Below are 18072 nucleotides of genomic sequence, written 5' to 3'. Positions count from 1 at the left end.
CTAATAAGATGATTGCTATTAAGAATTTTGTAGCTAAAATAGGTAGTACCATTTTTGGTAAGATATTATTTCCATTAACGTGTGTAATTGTTGCATTATTAATTCTTCGATTAGGGTGTATGTGTTGTAGATACAGAAGAAATAAAAAGAAAATTACACGAGAAAATGTTAAAAAGAGACAAAAGAAACCAGAAAGAGATCCACAAGAAATAGAATTAGAAGAACTGAGGGAAAGCATGTATATAGAAACGAAGAGAGAAGATGATATGGAAACAAGGGTTTGAAAAATGAACAAGAAGATATTTTGAATTTCTTTAAAAGGGGAAATTAAAATTGTTTTTTTTGGGTTTTGATTTTTGTGGTGATTAGATATCACCAAAGGGGGGATTGATGGAGCAGGGTTTTTACTTTAAACCCAAATATCTGTTTCATTTTCGTATGTTATTATTAAAAGTACTACTGATTAATTAATAATTACTAAAGATTTGTCGAGTCTTGTCTAACCAACCTTATTAACAGACGAATTACACGGGGGAATGCTATTGCATGGCTAAAATAATAAGTGAACTAAGTTGGTGAGCAAATTGACAGAAAAGATGTTGCTTATGTGATGTTATTGTGTTTTGCGCTTATAATTAATATGCATTAATGGCTTTTGATGTTGCAATTGGCTAGATAAATACATACACAAAAGGGAATTAGCAGGGGAATAACACTGTATAATCATTTCCGTGCAGTAATTATGTTTTGTGTTTCCTTTTACTTAAGTTGACCATTGTGGCCTGCTATAACATGGCTACCACCCGCAGCCTGCATTCGAGTAGATGGAAAATTTGACAGGAGGCTTCGCGCTGACTGCGACCTTGCCCTCCTATTGAACTGAAAAGCCATGATCATGACGACAAATCTGGGAGAGATGCCAAATGCCCCTGAGCGTGAAGATTGTTGCCAAATCCAAATACCGACCTGATGAACTTATAATGGTCCCACGGATGAGATACATTTTACCCTAAAGAGACATCCGTAGAAGTAACGAATTCCGTAGAAGTAACGAATTATTTATGAACTCCTAATTTCTATTCATTATTCGAGACTATCAATGTGTGAGAAAAACTATCGTTGTAACCCAATGTACCAAGACAACATAATTTCCGCCATTCAACTGTTTTGTAAGATATGATTGCAACATTTGGAATGTAAAATTGGTATAAATATTAGTAGACTAGAGAGGTCTAGCGCCACTTCTTCCCGAACTGATGATCAGAGGTCCCAATGCTGACGGAGAGGACGGTGACTCTACATGACGGCTAGAAACTTTAACTATTTTGCGGAGGACCGGTTCTGACTTAGAAAACAACTTTTAGCCAGAATAGGTAAATATGAAAGAAATGATCTTGCATTTAATTGGCTTTTCGTACAATTTTAGATAAACAATATTCTGTTTGAATTACTGTGTCGGGTGGTTATTTTATTGTCATGTTTATTAAATTTATAGAGTGCTAAGTTGTTTCACCAGATCTATAGCAACTAGTTGATGCCATTGACCTCAGGGTACATGCAGATTGGTTAGGTATCAAAAAGTGTTCCCCCTTATACATGGCACGGATAGAGTGGTAGGATGAATGTTGGTGTTATGGGCCCCACCAGCGTGTGATGAGTGTGTGTGCGTGTGACTGTGAAATCACTCCGTCCGTGGAAGTAGAGGGGATTCGGAAGCTCCGATCTGCACCAATAGCACTTGAATATCCTCATGCTATCTCTAGAAATGTGCATTTTAAGAACCTTCAATATATGATTCTTCATAGGGCTTACCTCACAACATCTAGAATACACTGTATGTTCTCATCAGGTGATCGTGCCTGCCCTAGAAGCCGAGCGCTGTCAGCTGACCTTAGTCACATGCTTTGGGTATACCTGTATATTGGCAGTTTCCGTCATTTGATACATGCCATATTAGCTACAGTTACAGAGCTAATACTCAGCTCATGTAAAGCCACCATGCTGGGTATTTTTCCAAGGAGGAAATGCTTTAAGGTGCGGGTACGCTTTGCAAATTTAGCCCTTCTTCTAGCAAAGCGTATACTAACCATGCATTGGCATGCACAACAGCCCCGTCCTTTGTTCAGTGGTGTCAAGCTTTGCTCTGTTGGAGTGAAGCAGAAAGTTCTGCGCTGCACTGGGAGAAAGCACGAAGAATAAGAAAACATCCCATAGCAGCACCCTGGGGCACCATGCTAATCCAATTCAAAGAGCACATAGCAGAGCATCCCTCTATCATCTCACATCCGTGTACTCCTCCTATGTGCCCCTCTGATGGGGAATAACAGGGGAGATGGTGAATTTGGCCCCACACTACTTATTCCTGACCACCTAACTATTATTGTGGTGGATCTGGCCTCACACTACTCACTCATAGCTCCCTAACCACCAGTATTGCAGAGGATCTGGCCATACACTACTTACTCACAGCCCCCTAACCAGTATCTCCTCATTTGCCTAATCATGCTTTCTGCTCGTATATTCCTCTTTTTACTCCCATTTCCAAGTTGGACTTACCAAATTTAAATTTCTTGTTATCTCTATAAATTTCCTCTTGCTCCATGACGAAGGACCAAAATATTCGCTGTTACAGCCATAGTGCCAGAGCTGACAAACCCAACTAATTAATTCTAAATGTTTTTTTTTCCTTTGCAGAGTTATATAGCGCATACTCGACCCGAAGGTATTGGCGCGCTTTACATGAGCACCGGTTACGTTACACAAGGACAAATTCATTTTTATTTTGGTAGGCACAGGGAGATTAAGTGATTTGCCCAGAATCACAGGATGTGGACGTGACCCCGAGGCTTGAACCTTGGTTTCCAGCACCAAAGTCAGCTACTCTAGCCATCAGACCACATCCTCTCTCCATAATGTATGTAGTGTAAAAAAGCTTGTTGTATTGTATTACTGCATTGAATAATTTAGAAGCCAAATAAAAGTATTTGAATCAATGGGAATCCAAAATCCATATCAGATGTTCAAGGTGACCACTATATGAATTTCCATGATCAGAACCAGAAGAGCTAAGTTTAAAGACACTATAGCTAAGTCCATGCAAGAATAGATAAACAAAAGTTGAGAGGATTTGCTCATTGTGGCTAGATCTGGGGATAGTAAATCATTCTGGCATATACTAGCTAATGGTAATTTAAGATCCACACATCAGCTGGATCACCATTTTCTTGCCCATATCTGGGAGAAATATTTTTTACAATGACCCACCACTGAGCTTTAGCTTAGACGCAAGAAGAGCTGTAAAACAACTTGAATCAGGGAAGGCACCAGGACCAGAAAACATTCCAGGTGACTTCCATATTTCCGAGTTGGAAGTATAGGACCCTTATATAAATAAACTATCAAACCTTATGCTCAAAGGTGAAATTATTTCTGAGACATGGAGGGGTGTGGAAGCTATCACTACTCACAAAAAGGGGGACAGGAATAATCATGGAAATTATTGTCCTATAGGTTTAATTGATATCTTACAAGAGACATCTTGCTTTCAGGTTTTAGAAAAGATTAAGGACTATATTGATGCTGAGAGTATCCTTTCCCCTCTGCAAGCCGGTTTTAGACAGAAGATTAGCACTGTTGACCACATTTTCAGGTTCACTCTAATACAACGGAAAAACCTCCAGCTAACCAAAGACCATTTATATGCAGCATTTGTGGACCTTAAAACAGCATTTGACCTGGTACGTAGGGTCAAAGTATGGCAAGTAATGAAACAGACTGGGATGGACCCGTCTTTATTTTATATAATAATTAGATGACATGGATCAAATTTTGCACAGGTGAGTTGGTGCCCTAAAGGGGAATTAACTAAAAGTATTGAAATCGAATGTGGAGTCAGTCAGGGCTGTGTACTTACCCCAACCTACTTCTTGCTTTACATCAACGATGTACTTAAAAACTTACTTGATTGCAAACATGATTCCCCTAGACTATGTGGCAAGTTTACACAAGGGCTATTATTTGCTGATGGCACTATATAGTTCTGGTGCACTCCTATGGGTTTACAAACTCTTATGAATCAATTTAGACTTTTTTGTAATTAAAGTGGCCTTGAGGATTAACACTACTAAAATAAAATATATGTGCTTCAAACCTCACAGATCCCCTAGAGGAGCTTTCAGCATGGAAGGGACCCCACTACAAAGGGAGGAAAATGTGACTATTTGGGTAACTCAATGGATAGATCTAGTTCTTGGGTGTCTCATATGGTTCAAACAAGTACTTCTTTTTTATATGGAACACATATTATGTTGGAAAGATACAAAAGCACGACTCCAAGACAGATTTCACCGGTTATCGAAATTTATCGTGCCAAAATCCAGAGCGCGGGTCAGTATTGGGCAGAAATCTGGGGGCAAGTGGGGGAAAAAGAGTTGATTAGCGAGGAAAATTCCTTTATTAGATCCTTACTTATTGTACCTCAGAGTACCCCTACTATCCCTTTAGTTCTGGAAACCCCCCTTAAGCGGTTCGGGGACATTGCAGATCTTAGCCCTCTATTATTTTGGGTCCGGGTGTGGGGTACCACGGAGTTGGAACCATACTGTAACAAACTAACCGAGATCATGAGTATTCTTAATTCTGAATCCATGAAATGGCTTCTACATATAAAAAAGACCCTCTAGCAATAGGCAACTCTGGTTAACTCTGTCTGTAATTACCACTAATGCCAAATTAACTGTTAAAGCATATTGGTCATATGTGACAGAGCAGTATCATTGTAATGCAATGGTAGACGGGGTTTGTTGACATCAGTGTTTCTTCCGTTTAAATCCAGTCCAGCTTTTTAACCCTTTCTGGTTGAAATAAGACATGGCCAAGCGAGGAATTTATATGTTAAATTTAGATTGTGTACATTCCTGATTGGTCACTATACTAAAAACTGGAATAACCATCAGGCTGACTGATTCATCAAGGTGTGGCCTGTGTGGAGCAAACTGCGAAGAATAGACCATCTTTTTGTTTTTCTGCTACCAGTATAAATATCCCCATAGGAAATGGATTAAGGCTCTCTGTAACAAATTGAGGCTTAGAAGTTACCTAACAGCCTCAAGGATAATAAGCTCAAATACTGATTGGTTTATTGTATTTGCTGTTCGCAGATACCTTTACGCGGTTTGGCTTGTAAGAAAATGCCTTTGTAGCCCATTATAAACATCTACCTCATTAAACTGTTTCACCAATCTGTTTGTACCAAGGACATATGAGTTTTGAGAGACAGGTTCTAGGGCATTATTATTGTTATCAGTGTCTAGAATCTATGATATACTGAATCTCATCTTATTAATTTTAAAATTGGCGTTTTAATACTTTTTAATACTATTATTTAGGAAGTGGCTATTAGTAATACATAGATAAAACTTATGGATGCTCATGCAAATTACGTGCAATACGCTAGGATAGGCTATTCTGCAATTTTACTACTTATTCCAATTGTACAACGTATGTTCCAAAAGTATTATGAAGTTATTATCTATGGCTTGCATTTTTTATGCGTTCATTGAAACCCGAAATAAACTATTTTGATATGATATATACTATATGAATAAGCTGCATTTACATTCAAAATTATGAAACTCTGGTGTTGGCTTGGCTGTTCTTGGCCTACCATTGCAATCCTCATGTATTAATCAAATTCAAATTTAATTGGATTAGACAGTTCAGTCCACATAAACACAATAAGAAAGAGACATACATTTTAAAGAGTACAATATACATACATATATATTAATGCCCTGTTAAACCAGTGAAGAATATTGCTTCCATGGGACAAGGATTATGCTTTTCCAAGTTTACACTGAAGAAGAGTAAGTCAAAACACTATTTTTATTTACATATTCACCACTTGCTGAAAGCAGCGATGAGTCTATTAGTGGCATGTGTTATAGAAGAAGGTGATGAGACTCTAAGGCAGACCCAGTTTCCCTTTCTACTGCTAGTTTTGTAAAAAGAAGACTTGGCTTTTCAATTAATCATTCCAACATAGGCAGGATCAGGCACACGTCTGCTTAGCGCCAGGATAGCCATGCGGGTGATAGAGCGCTTTAAAAATACCCATAACATTCATACATTTATAACTATATTCATTGGCAAATGGGTAATTATGGTGTTTCATTTTTATGTATAGCCAAATCCATTCATGGTTTTCATGTTATCTGTAGCCTTTATAATGATGACAAATATAAATAACATATTAGATGTAGCATGTTAACAATTTTGTGTTGACGTAATTGGATGTTTGGCCAACACTGGCCATGTCACATAAACACTTTTATGTCAGGAAAGAAGTATTCGTTAAAACTGCCAGATGTACTTTGCTTTGCAAAATATGAATTATTGGTATAACACTGACAACACAAAATGCCTAATATGTTGCATATATAAGGTGCTTAAGTTCTGCACATTTTACTGCTGACATATTAAATTACTGCAGTATGGTAGTAGAGCTTCATAAGTGTATGTTTTCATTGCAAGAGTGTCTAAAGTCTCCAGTGTACCCTCCAAATTAACAATCCTGGCAAATATGATGCTAATTGCATGCACATTAATAGTAAATACAGAAAAAAATTGAAGGCGTATTATGTCAGAAGTTTAATTTAACACATTTTGTTCGAAATAAGAGAAAACTAAAACACATTGGTTCACACAGCCAGCAACTCAAATGAGGAGGTACCTGTCATAAGGAAAAGAAGTCCTGCGACGTGCTGGGTGAGGCTTTCTTCCCAGAAGAAGCTGACTGTTGCAACAATGCACCCACAGAGGAGAACAGCAGCTGCCATACCCAGGAAACCAGCAGTGATTCTTCTTAAATCTGTTGTTGAAATATGGGCAAAAAAGGACTGTCAGAAAATGAACTCTCAACACATACAGATTAAGCCTGGGCAAAGCACTACGCTACGCTCGCGTAGTTTGCGAAGTTTGCGCTACTTCGCACTACGCAAATTGCACGTAGCACAGTGCAAACACGCGTAGCGTAGTGTTGCGTAGTGCAGCGGTCATTTTTTGCTTGCTCGCGGTCCTCAACGTCAAGTTGGCGACCGCGAGCAAGCAAAATGACATCCCGGCGAGACTTTTTCCTTGTTCGCGATCAGCAACATCAAGTTGGCGATCGCGAGCATGGAAAATAAACCTCCCGGCGAGATTCTCAACGCGAGGAGGTCAGGTTTCTCATTGCGAGTGGTCGCGTATGCTCGCGACCGCTCGCGATGAGAAACTACCAGTCCGCGTTAAGAAAGCTGCCGCTCGAGTAAAAATCGACTCGAGCGGCAGAAAACTACAGCTCGCACTGTGCAAGATGCCGTTTTCAATGATTGCACAGTGCTGGTTGCTTGTCCACACTGTGCAATCATTGAAAACAACATCTTGCACAGTGCGATCAGGGTACTACGCAGTTCGTGAAGTGCTACGCGTAGCTCGCGTAGTGCGAAGTGCACTTTGCGTAGCTTCGCCTAGTGCTACTTCACGAACTACGCCCAGGGTTAATACAGATAAGAGATACACCTAAAGCCCAGATCTTGTTGATGATACAGCAGTTGTGATGGTTCCGGTGCACTCAGCAGAGCTCTATTTTTCATGCAACTAAGAAAGGCACCGCAACTCAGAGCGGATATTGGCGGCAGGGTGGACAGCCTTTAGTATTGAGGTGTACCACCAGCTTTGGCAACTTTTTATCCCACATCATGGTTAAAAACGATTCATGAATTTGGTATTTTTCTAAATTACTCCACATCAGGGATTGAATTAAAACCAAATTACTGTATTGTCCGAGGAAATCTTGAACTTTTGCTGGTGGCCATTACTAAGCCCTGAATATTACAGAAAGGAACTTGTAATCTAGAGACATACCTGATAAAACTAAAGATGAGGACTCCTTGATTCCTTGAGAGTTTGCGATCCTGACAAAAAGAGTCTATACTGTGATAGTTCACAATTATGGATTAACTAATTTTTTAAGTAAATATTTCACATGCAATTTACTTAATTCAGAGAGTGCCTTAATATTGATTTCTAAACATCTAAATGTGATTTCACTAATCACCAATGCACTAAATTTAGTTAAAGGTAAGCTATTGCGTGAATGCCTTTAAGATAAGCGGGCAGTACACTGGTAGGATCACTTGGGAACAGAAATGACATGCTGGACAGGGGAGGCCACCATAGCCCTAAGTAGTGAAACTAGAACTTTCATCATGGCATGGATTTATGAACCTCCATGAGGTCCTGCAGGGAGATCATTAAAAACAGCTTTGGAGAAACTAGGTGGGAATCGATATCTGTGATCATTGATGGTGAATGAGCACCAACAAGTAAATCCAGGCTCCAACTGGCAAAATACATGATGCTGTTGGTGGGAATCAGGCTTGCTACTTGACCCTTCCTTGCTGGAGCTTGATAAACTCTTGCCTAGCGATTTACATAACAAGAGTAGCCTCCTATGGGAGTCTGCCATTCTGTGCAGTGTCATAAGAATGGTACCTTCTTGTAGGGGTGAGCAATGTGAACTACTCGCAGGGAGACGCTGACACTAAGAAACTCAAGGGTGAGAATGGCGATTATATAGGGAAGATAACCTGGCACCCCAAAGCTTTCCCTAAAATCTCAGCAGCAAAAAAAACTTGATTTAACGCATGCCTGAAGACCTTTACTTAGCCCCTCCCCTCGAGAACCCCCACCCCCACCCTCCACCCAGGTTAAATATTTGATGGGACTGAAAATGAAACGATGTATAGACAGTTTATGGCATACAGTGTTGTAGGACAAGGCCTGGATTTAATTATATAAGGCTCATAGAAAAATGAATATTGCACAGATTTTCTTTTTTTACACAAGTAAGGTCTTATTATGGCCACAGCGTGGAATAAGATGAATAACTCTTATGGGCACCAAGTCGGTAAAATCATTGAAATTGTAGTTTTGTGCCTACATTTGGGGTATCCGTCCAATGCAACTGTAATTTGCTTAAACTACGAGAAATGGATCAGTAAATATAATGCAAAAGTGAAGCTGCACTTTAAAAAAACGAAACCATTTCTCCACAAGGAAATGTTTTCTAGAATTAGAAGGCAGCAAAGGCAAAATATTACACAAAAAGCAGATGGTAATTGAAGGGAATGTGTGAAACACCACTTACACAGTACACGCACAACGTAACACTTACTCCCCTCGCTTCTGACGCCTTTCAGCGCCCACTGGGGTGGCCCAAGAATATCCAGAAACCAGTTATGTTGTCCAAGGCGTAGACTTTTTATTCACATCAAACATATAAATCTCCACAACCACTAGGAGAGTAAAGTATTTCTACTTGGATATATATACTTGGATATATATCATTATACACAGCATCGGATTTTGCGACATCCACATGTCAAAGGCAGAAAGGAAATTAGGCAAACATTACAATTGCCGTACATATGTACTTCAATTATTGGCCGACTCGGCCGACCAGCTCAGCTGCGCACATCGTGCCAGCAGGACCCAACGCGCTACAGCAAACATTTGCATTACTTGAGAAACAGGGCACCGCATAGCGCACCGGCCCACTGAGGTACCCGAATACAGGCATCCTCACCAAATTAGTACACAGTCCATACGTTGCGGGTTAGGGCAGTAGAGTCCAGGACCATCAGCAGGTCAGTCCCCTCCCTGCCTCTCCTCTGCATAGTTCCAACCTACCCCCTCCTGGGGTCTAGCCAGTCGCTGATCCTCCATAGGTGCGCATGCCTCTTTAGCTGTTATCTGTCAGCGCTCCGCCTTGCTCTGTTGCCGGGTGGGAGGGTGGTTTCCAACGTTCCTGCGGCTTCTCTGGTGTCCAAGGAGACAAAGAGGATGAAACCCCAGGGACGCCACCTTATATAGCGTTAAGTTTCGGTTTACAAACGTCTGGTGCACGTCACCAGAGATAAATCCCAACCACGACCAGCCCCCAGGGGAAGCTCTATTTCGTGGCGCGACTAAGGGCGCCCCTCCCCTAGGCGCGGGGGTGCCTATTCATTCACACAATACCTGTGTGCAAATGCTCACGTCTGGGTGCAGTGGCTAGCACTGCTCTCATGCTCTGCTGTAAGTAAAATATTAGTAAAAACTCTGACCACATATTGCAGTGAAAGGACATTTAACAGTGAAGTACTCTGCAAGGAAGCACCCCACAGGCGGTCTCATAAACCAACTGCATGATATGGCTCTAGGACAGTAAAAAGGGTACTCTCTTGTGGCCTGAGCTCAAACATGAATGAAATTCACAAGCATTTCCGAAGGAGACTAACCAAATAAACCATCATTAGCAAAGCCGACTGGATTGGCTTAGTTTTTTTTTCTGTTTTTAATAGTTTTTTATTTTGTAATATGCAAAACATATTACAGATTGCATCTTAGAGTCGGTGCTTTGCATAATCATTCTGTTATTACCGTTATACAAAAATGCAGTTAGAGACAGGGTGGGTAAGGAGGGGAGAGAGAGGGAAAAAGAAGGAAGGGAAGTAAGGAATGAGGGTGGAGGGTAGTCAAACATTAACCAATAATATTAACACTCAGTGAGGTCTACCTCTTGGTAACGGATGAAATCAGGATGAAGCACGCCTAACAGCTTGGTTGATTAAGGCATTTGTCAGATGTAGCTAAGCGTATAGGCAAGGCATCATTATGAAAGGGGGACGTGACTATAGGCGCAGTCAGGGAAGGCTTCCATGACCCAGTAGATTCCCCGGAGAGTCATCAAGCAACCTAAAATAACTTGTCAAGGGAGCTTAAATGTCATAAGGGTGGGAGCAGACAGGCATCAGCTCCCAGTATGCATCCAGCAGCTCCTGGCAGAGGGCGCATTATGCAACCAGCTGTTCCTTGTAGGAACTCGTCGTCTGCCCCAATGCATAACCAGCATTGCTGTTAGTCGGCGGGCCTCCGTGAGAATCTCCTTTATATAGCCAAGAACGGAAACAGAGGGCGTGCTGTCTGGAGCATTTACAGGAATACTAGTAATATCCCTAAATACCACTGCCCAGAAGTCACGGGGCAGGGCATATAGATGAGGCAGATGTGCTCTTTTCCTCAGCTCCTTCTATACCCAAACCATGCATGCCATGGTGTCCACCTGCCATCGCACTCTATGGGGAGGGCCATAAAGCATCATCTGAAGTATAGACGGGGCTGCATTGTCAGCCGCGGGTGTCATGTGAGGCTGAAATTGAATACGGTGTAACCAAAAATGCGCAAAGTGTGCTAATGCGCTAAGAAAATAAAGATCCATGTCAGGCGCTCCATGTCTGCCCTGTCTGAAAGGGAATTTGGTGAGGACCACCATTTTAGCAATTGGCAATCTGCTGGTCAGGGACAGAGAGAGTTTCGACAATACAGGCACCTGGCCTTCAAGCCATGTCATCAATCTGCCATAATTGTCTCGTATTACGGTTAAGCTATATACCCAGCTAGCTAATGGAATCAGTGCCCCAAGTGAGGGTTAATTAGGTGTGAAGGTTTGAATAGTATCAGTGAGCGTAAATGAGATCGATTTCGTCCACTTGATGGTGATGCCCACAATACCATTGAATCGAAGAAACTCCCAGAGGAATGGGTCTAAGTTTTCGGATGGATTCCGGATGTAAAGTAGCATCATCTGCGTACATGGAGAAGAGGATCTGCCTAGGTCAGAAGGCAAGGCCACTGTGCGAATGGTGCTGTCGCAGCCGGCCGGCAAGCGGCTCCATCACAATAGCGAAGAGAATAGGAGACAGTGGGCACTCCTACCTTATGCCCCGGGCAACAGGAAAGGGGAGGTGAGATTGAGTCATTGATCCGCAGACTTGCCATAGGCAGGGTATAGAACAGACTAATTAAATGAATACATTTGTGACCCACACCAAGACGCTTGAGGAAGTAGAAAAGATATGGCCATTTGAGAACGTCGAAAGCCCAGGAGGCGTATTGAAATGCACCAGCTGCCTGAAGGTTCAGGTCTAGTGTATGAAGGAGGGCAAAGAAAGTATGTAGGTTGTGGGCCGTGGACCAATCAGATCAAAACCAGATTGATATGTGTGCATCATATGAGGGAGAAGAGGCAGAAGTTGTGAGGCAATAAGTTTTGATAGTATTTTATTGTCAATATTTAACATAGAGACGGGTCTATAGGACCTGCATCATTAAGGGTCTTTGTCAGGATTCAGGATGGCCACAATAAGGGTCTCCCGCAAGGATGGAGGGAGGAAACCGGTTCGCACAGACTCCTCATACATATCAAGAAGATGGGGGCCAGCAAGGGCGCAAATTCTTTAGACCAGGGGGCTTATCTCCAGGCAAACCTACAGTAACATGAGTGATCTCCACTGTGAGTAGCTCATTCAGGAAAAGGCGGTGGCCCTCCTCTAGCCAGAGCAGCTGCACTGAGTCTAAGTAAGAAGCCAAGTTGGGGGGAGCGTGTTGGGAGGTGGAGTATAAATTGGTATAAAAATCAACCATTGAGCGCTGAATGGCCCCATTTCCAACCTGTATGTTTTGGTGGTCATCTAACAGGTCAACCACATAGTCACTCACCCAGGGTTTACATGCCAGCCCAGCCAAGGTCTTATCTGCCCTCTCTATCTCACTGTAGAGCCTGGTTCAAGTTTCCCTCCCCAGGTAATGGGTCTCTCTAAGTGCCTCCTTCTCATACTCTGCAAGTTTACTGCAAATGGACGCAAGTAAGTCCGTCTCCCCAGTGTCGAAGTACTGAAGTTCTAAGGCACGGGTGGCCTCCCAATGGGACAGAGCCAACCCAATCGTTCTCAATACCCCTACCTGTTTAGCAATGCAGACCCCACGAATAACCATCTTGAAGGCTTCCCAGAGGGTGAACAGGGAGTCTACAGACTGTGAGTCTAGGGTACAGTATTCCACAATTGCTTCCCGAACCTCATGACGGAACACCTGGTCTCAAAAAGGACTGGGAGGGAGCCTCCAAGAAAAAGCATGTGGGAAAGCGTCCAGTGGGCTCATCTCCAGGAGCATGGGGCGTGGTCAGACAGCATACGAGATAGATGCCAGACACCAAGAGTCCAAGAGACCACATCTCTGGTAGCAAGCCAAACATCTGTGCTGTGTGTAGAGCTGATGCATGTCCCCTCCGTGCTATGTAAGTTATGAACACACCAAACGTCTGTGAGGCTATTGTCAGCTATAATTGTGTGGAGTTGTGCAGCAGATTTTGGGTGCGGCGGGCATATTGCACTGAACCTGTCTACAGTGGCATCCAGTCCCACATTAAAGTCTCTGTCCCTTAATATCGCACCTGGTCACACAGTGCCCACTTGTGTCTCAACCTTCACGAAAAAGGCAAGATTGTCCATGTTGGGGCCATTTACCAATACCAATATCACCAGGCAGCCACGTAAAATCCCGACCAGTATAACATACCGTCCCTGTGGGTCTCAAGGTGCTGAGTTCGTATGCCATTCTAAGCCTTTCCAGAGGACCACGGCCACAACCCTAGCATAATTTAAGTAGCAGACCAAATGCATCTCACCCAACCAATGCGCCCTCAAACGTGTCAATGTCGTGTTCATCAGGTGGAGCTCTTGCAAGAGGCTTGCATCATTTGATGGCCCTGTAAGAAGGAGAAGACCTCTTTGCCTTCCGTCTGTCATCCAAGCCCCTAATATTCCAAGTCAGCATTCAATTGATGCCATCAGGTGGCATAAAGAGTACAATAGGCACCCCAGTAGGGGCGATTGCATGTAGACTAAAGTGTAAAGTAGAACAATGCTGAGTGGCAAAAAGAGAAAGAAACCAAACAAACACAAAACAGTGACATAACAATGCTCCAGTACCCACCTCCCATTTTGGCACCCTAGTCGGGCTAAATATGACCAACCCAACCACCCAACAGTGTTTCATATATAATCCAAAACAAACAAAAGGGACTCCTCCCGCAGGTGGGGGCGAGGAAGCAGCCCAACCTTCTCCCAGCACAGAAGCACCAGTTGGCCAGAAGAGAGGATTGGAGCTGTGAGGTAAGAGCGCATCCAGACAAGGATAACAGGTATATTTTTACATCCTCGAACATGAGGCTTTGGGGCTCTTCTGTCATATTACAGGCGGTCAGCGTTAATTTTCTCATCTCTTGTTGTCAGGGAGGTTCAAAGCACTTAATCATTTTCACTGAGCCGGCCCCAGCCTGAATCCGCTGGAGAGGGTGGAGGGGGAGTCTCCATCACTGGCAGCCCATGGCGAATTTGGCGGAAGTCTCCAGGTCAGTGAAGATGTAAGTTTTGCCCAAGTATTGCATATGAAGTTTGGAAGGATAAATCAAGGAGGATTTGCTACTGGTTCGTTTCACTGGAAAAAAAGGCCTATCTGGTGGTCTGGACAGCCATGGTGAAGTCCAGAAAGAAGAAGATCTCGCTGCCCCAAAACTGGAGCAAACGGTGTTCCCTGACAAAGCGAAGCATTCTGTCCCTAGCCCGGTAGTTCAGGAACCTTGCTATAATCGGCCGGGCTGCGGTTCCCGGGGGAGGACGTGGCACCAGCGATCTATGCGCTCTCTCAACAATCAGCATGGGGGACAAGCCTTCTCTGAAAAGTGACCGCTGCATGTTTTCTACGGAGTCCTCCATACAGCCCCTGTTGGTTGATTCCAAGACGTCCAGATACACAGATTGCTTGAGTCGGGACGGCATTCTTATTCCGAATGACTTCAAGAACTTTCTCTATCTGAAGAAGGCGTTTCCCCGCCGAGGAGTGTGAATCCTCTACCTCAGATGTGCGATGTTTTATTTGGTCCAGTCACTCGACTTTTTCTTTCAGACAGTCATAATGATCTGCCAGCATGTCGACTTTGGAGTCTATGGTGTGCAGGCTTGCCTAAGGTCCACAAACATGAAGTGGATGTCTAGCTCCATGGACAAGTAATCCCTACTCTGGGAAAACTGCACAGGTTTTCCTGCGAGGATTCCAGGGTGTGCGTCATCCTACGAGGCTCGAAATGCAGACTTTATTGCTTATTGTCGGCTTTTGCCATATCAGCAACAGTCTCGCTATGCACCCCATGGATGGTGGGGTAGTATGCAGCCAAGGCGAGGGGCGCAGGGTAAAGCAGATGGGCCCACTATTCACCCGGGCAGTTTTGCAGCTGTGAACACCCCAGCCACTGACACGATCAGGATTCAGAAGGCAGAATATGTTGGAGGTGAGTAAAGTTCGTATGCTCCTATCTGCAGTGGTGTTTAGATGGATTAATCTGGAAGGGTCATAGTCATCTATCTAGGTCCATACGGTAATATCTTTATGACCACAGGGCCACCATCGGAAAGTGCCACCTACCCCAGGGGGGGGGCACCATAGGGGGCACAAGCAGACAAATGGCAGCCAACAGGATCCAGTGCTCAAATGGGATTAGGAGTGCACCCAGGCCACACTACAGTCAACTGGGGTCTGCCAGTTTGATGTGAAGAGTCTACTCTGGAAGCGATCTGTCACCCCAGCGAGGGCGCACCATTACACTATCACATCAGCCACAGCAAATGGGCACCTTCCAGTTCAGGAAGTAGTACATATGAAGAGTGGCGCGCTGGGTTCCCCCAATCGGGGATCAAGCTGATGAGGTGGGCCTGCCACACCTGGGGAGTACCAGGGGGTGTGAGTAGGCCAGCGGCAGGTCCAGTTGCAGAAACAACTGTTCCAGTCTGAAGCCCCGCAGTACACACTTCCCCAGCCTGGTAGAGAGTCTCGAAGTCCAGTATAGTGAGGATCGAGCAGGCCTCTCTAGGGCCTTTCCAGCTGCTGTCCCATGCAGAATACAGACTGCCCGTGGTCTGCACCAGCTGAAGAGGGCCCCCCAAAGGATCAGGGGAAAGCCAAAAGGAATAAAGGCCAGCGGCGCAGGCAGAGAGCAGACGAGGACACTCATAGGCGGACTGTGGCCCATCTGGCCCCTCAGGCCAGAGGCCCCCTGTGACCCCACGGGGCCAAGCAATCCACACCGAGCACTCACCGTCAAGGCCACCTTGTACCTGCAGCTCTCCGCTGCAGCCTCTTCCGCCGGAAGGGGGTCGTGACACGAGGCACGACATACTATGGCCTTTGCACTGCAGCAGCGTCACCAGCAGCATCCGTCAGCCGCTACAACAGATAGCAATTTTTTACATCATACATTTTGCCTCTGACACCATTGATCACAACATTTGTTTTGTCAGCTAGTCTATTTAATGACTGCGATTTGAAAAACGATTTTTTCATTTACTTATCAATTCTTGGCTGGATGAACACTACTCATTAGTGATACACTTATTGTATACATAAAACAGTGACATATATTTACATTTATACAGTGACTTCATAACATGTCAAAATAACACTGCAATTAATTTGAAAGCAATCAAAAAGCCTGTTTTGGCATGACAATAATCGTTTGTCCGATATTATTTGATTTTAGGAACTTGAGCCGGTTGGCTCCTATAGTTCTAGCTACTGTTGCGGTCCTGAGCAGAGTCGGATACCTGTGACTGTAAAGAGTTCAACCAAGCATATAGATTACGTTCCTTCTGTGTGTTTGCTTGTGTGGACAAGCTGGTTTCTAAGTTAGTCTCCCACAAAGGTGTTCACGATCTCTGCTTGTTCGCCAACGCGTTTCGACCTGTGTAATTAGGGACCTGTGTAGTGTTTGTGAGGTCGTCTTCAGGGCTGATATGGAGTTGTAATCGGACTTCTATTCCTGTAATCGAATCACAATGGTATCTATTTAGTATTGGTGCTAAATTGGATGGTTGTGAATGAAAAAAGTCATGTGACAACTTACGCTCTCTCTGAGACAAGGTGGCTTGTCTTCTTTGTCTTGCCTTGTTGTGTGAGGTGCCAGCTCTCAGGAAATGACTTGCCTCGTATAAGTCTTGCTAGTTTCTTTCTGGGGGACAAGAGATCAAAAACGGTTGGCATCTCCACCCTGTTATTGTCGTTGGTGCTGTAAAATCATGGGTGTCATAGTCTCTGACTTGTGGTGGTATTTTGTGGCTCAATACGTGGTATAGCTGCTGGTGCACCGTGATTAATCGTTTTACGTCATGCCGGTTACTCGTAGCTTACGTAGAATTTGAGTGCCTTAGATGTGGTGCTTAGGCTGTCGTGCGTGACTTCACCTCTTATGTAGTATGTGAGGTTCATGCATGAAAGAAGTTTGTGTGTTTGCACTTTGCTTAGTGGTGCCTAGAGTGTCAGCGTACTGGACGGGCTTAAAAAAGGTTAAATTAGCCGCTTGGGCATTATTTACTCGCGCACGTGTGGAAGGAATCCTAACTTAGCGCTAGGGCGGTATTTTCGTAGTGCGTCTTGCTTTATTCAAAGGGCCCGGGTGGGCTTGCTATTTCGTACCTCTTTGCTTGTTAGTACTCTCGTTGTCTTGTACGCTGCTCCGTGGTCTCCTTTCTCTTTTTCGGCTCTGGTCACTCTTCTGGCATTTTCAAAGTGCTCGGAAGCGCTCTTCAGATTGGTTGGTTTATGTGAGGTTTCCGGCGCAATTGCGTGCTGCGTAATCCTGGTTGCAGCTGTTTTTTGTAGTCATGGTAACAGAGTTGTTGTCATTTCCGAAAAAAAGTGTTGAAAAAAACTTTATTGTGCCGCTACATGTTTTTCTTCGGTGACGTCCAGCGCAGTCATGGTTACTGGTCTTCCAGCCCGATTGTGTTTGTTGTGGTGGTTACGTGATTGTTGTCCCGGCGGGGAAGCGGTGTTTTTTGATGAACCTTTTATGGTCCGCGCTTGCTGACTGGTGTGTGTGGGTTTTGTTTGGTCGGTAGGATAACGATCTCACAGTTAGGTTTGTTTATCTTGATAGCGTGAGCCTTGAACAAGTTTTGTCTTTTGTTGACGCTCTGTTGTTTGGTCTAATAACTTCCTGGAAGAGTGCTTCATGTTTTTGTGCGTTGCCGTATATAGGGATAGTCGTATTTTAATGTTATTTTTTAGCTGAGCTGGATTCTGGATGTCTGGATATGTCCAAACGTCTGCACGAGTACAGGAGGCATCAGATGTACTCGCACTTTTTGGGCTGGTGTTGAT

General features: G+C 43.8%; 1 protein-coding gene across 1 annotated transcript in view; it reads right to left on the bottom strand.

The window, feature by feature from the left end:
* The window catches only part of TMEM178A (transmembrane protein 178A), a 351274-nt gene that overhangs the window by 28976 nt on the left and 304226 nt on the right, over window positions 1-18072 (bottom strand). Inside the window, exon 3 of the mRNA XM_085612076.1 lies at window positions 6731-6868. Within this exon, the coding sequence (XP_085468202.1) occupies window positions 6731-6868 (138 nt within the window). The remainder of the gene's footprint in view (window positions 1-6730; window positions 6869-18072) is intronic.

This window comes from Triturus cristatus, chromosome 6 (assembly GCF_964204655.1).
Source record: "Triturus cristatus chromosome 6, aTriCri1.1, whole genome shotgun sequence".
Lineage (NCBI taxonomy): Eukaryota > Metazoa > Chordata > Amphibia > Caudata > Salamandridae > Triturus > Triturus cristatus.
The sequence above is the reverse complement of the archived record's forward strand: the minus strand, read 5'-3'. Positions and strand labels throughout refer to the sequence as shown.